At 60.2% G+C, this 2,498-nt stretch overlaps 1 protein-coding gene across 1 annotated transcript; it reads right to left on the bottom strand.

Annotated features, from left to right (window-relative positions):
• Positions 1-538: 538 nt before the first annotated feature.
• LOC136479706 (xylan O-acetyltransferase 14-like) lies at positions 539-2,344 on the bottom strand. Its single transcript, XM_066477480.1, has 4 exons — positions 1,778-2,344; positions 1,526-1,700; positions 1,242-1,438; positions 539-1,153 (listed from the first exon to the last, which is right to left on the bottom strand). The coding sequence occupies exons 1-4, from the start codon at positions 2,269-2,271 to the stop codon at positions 601-603; spliced, it is 1,419 nt and encodes a 472-aa protein (XP_066333577.1). The 5' UTR covers positions 2,272-2,344; the 3' UTR covers positions 539-600.
• Positions 2,345-2,498: the final 154 nt, after the last annotated feature.

The following is a 2,498-nucleotide window of genomic DNA, read 5'->3' as shown; positions in this document are numbered from 1 at the left end:
AACTGCGTTATGCTAGACCATGTACAAGATAAGGCAAGCACACTAATGGATGATCTTTTTTTTTTTTGGTTGTGCCCAAACACAACCAAAATTGTATATCGTGCCAAAAATCATGCCACGGGTGGCCCTAAAATATTATTGAGGGTGCTCTAAGGTGCATAGTTGCAGATTTGGCCAACCACATGCTCCAACCTATCTACTACCCATAACGATTTTGGAATAAGAGCGAAATACCAGAATTTACGTTTCGGTGATGCCTAAGCCTAGTATCCACTGAGCCAATGAACTATGCTGCATAGGACGACCGATAGCCTGTTCGGTTGGCTGGTTCGTATCGTTGCTGGTTCGTGAAAAAGTACTGCTGGCTGATTTGTGTGAGAGAAAAATACTGTTCTGACTAGAAATTTACGATCGTTTACGACAAGCCACAGCCAAACGAACAGGCTGCGAGTTTTGTACTGCGGTGACCGTGTTCATTCAGTCTAAAAACTACGCTGTTGCTTTTACATTTGCAAAGCGTAATACCTAATAAAATTGAAGAAATAATGAAAAAGGGAAAAATGAGCTGCGAAATTGGTGAGCTGGTATGCCGCCACCTAGCTACGACGACGACACGAGGTGCGCATAGAGCATCTGGTTCCAGACGTCGGGCACGCCGGGGAGGCACCAGTGGATGCAGTCGGCGCCGCTGCTGGGGTCGCGCGTCCGCGCCTCCAGCTCCGCCGCCGTGGGCGGGCTCCACTGCCGCCGGTGCACCGACGGGTGCGCGTCCTTGCGGTGCTCCGACAGCTGCGTCACGTTCAGCACCCGCACGGCGACGCCGCGCGCGCCCAGGCGCGCCACCTGCGCCTCCACGGCGCGCGCGAACGCCGGGTCCGTGTCCTGCCCGCGGTGCCCCTCCGCCATGATCGGCTCCGTCTCGTTGTAGCACTGGTGGTTGCCGCCGCTCCCGGCCCCGGCCGCCTCCCACTCGTCGGAGTGGAGGTGCGTCGGCGAAATGCTCGTGAAGAAGAGCTGGGTGCGGGCGCGGTCGACGTGGCGCTCCAGCCACTCCGACCATGTGCTGATCGACAGCTCGAACGCGCGCAGGCTGTTGGTCACCTCGTACACCGCCCTGTGCGCGCCCTCCGCCGCCGCCTCGAACGACGCCCTCCTGCACGTACGTACGCCGCACCGAACGCACGGTCAGTGTCAGTCTCACCGTCAGTCAGACAGTGAGATGGAACAGAGCACACACTCACAGGACTTTCATGGTCGGGCGCCGCCACCAGAGGTAGGAGTTGAAGACGAGCACGTCGGCGTCGGCCCAGCGCCTGGCGTGCTTGTCGATGGAGCCGGCGCGCACGACGCGGTCGGCCACCCGGTGGTGAACCGGATGGTCCGAGTTCGACTCCACCAGCAGCGGCGACCAGTAGAAGTCCACCGACGCGTTATACTCCTGCACGCAAAATCTGATGGTGTCAGTCTCACTCAGGTGGCATACATGCATGCATGTTGAATGACAGACATGGTGGATCGGCTGTACATGGATCTTGAAGGAAACGAGGGAGCCGTTGCCGCCGGCCATGGACTTGTGCAGCATGGGGGTGGCGGTGTCGATGAGGCAGACCATGGATATCCACTGGTTCCGGTTCAGCGAGTCGCCGACGAAAGCCAGCCGCTTGCCGCGCAGCCTCTGGAGCAGCTTCACCGCGTCGAACCTGCCCGGCCGGCGGCATTCATCAGCAACTGATGATCACGAAACAAGCGAGTTCCTATGCACGTATGCGGCACGCACCTCGGAAGATCGCAGCCGTGTGGCTGCCAACGCCAGTGTTGGTACTTGAGATCCGTCCTCCCGAACTTGCCGCACGCCGACTGGTCCGACATGAACTTGCACGCGCTCTCCTTGTACAGCGGGTACGCCGCGTCGTCGTACACCCACCGGCCGGACGACATGTCGCACTCACCCTGCCCGCCGGCGCCGGCGTCATCCGCAGGTGGCGTCGCGGTCGTCGTCTCCCGCTGCTCAGGCCCGCCGCCGCCGCCGCTGCTGTCTTTCTTGGTGGTGGTGACAGAAATCGCGAGGACGACGAACAAGACGAGGAGCAGCAGCACGAACGAGTTGAAGTGGCCGCGGCGGAGGACGAAGCTGACGGTGACGCCCCACGCCGCCGCCCTAGCGTGGGGCTTCTTCGCCGGCGCCTCCGACACCAGCCACGCCTCCTCGAGGCCGTCACCGCCGGCGCCGGCCGTGCTCCGCCCCTTCCGCGGCGTGGTGCACCCGGTCATCTTGACACCTGGGACGACGACGTCGATCGGGGATTCGGGGCCGAGGAAATTTGCAGGGTCCGACGGTTGCTCGCAAGCATTAGCACTGCATGTGCGATCAAATAGCTTGCATGGTGTGTGCGCAGGCAGGTGAGTCGTGAGTGCACTGGCACTGCACTACTGCAGCAGGTGCTAACCGATCGCTTGTGGTAAAAGATTCCTTTTAGGTGAGACTGAGAGAGTTGTTG

This window comes from Miscanthus floridulus, chromosome 1 (genome assembly GCF_019320115.1).
Source record: "Miscanthus floridulus cultivar M001 chromosome 1, ASM1932011v1, whole genome shotgun sequence".
Lineage (NCBI taxonomy): Eukaryota > Viridiplantae > Streptophyta > Magnoliopsida > Poales > Poaceae > Miscanthus > Miscanthus floridulus.
This window is presented reverse-complemented; position numbering and strand designations above follow the sequence as displayed.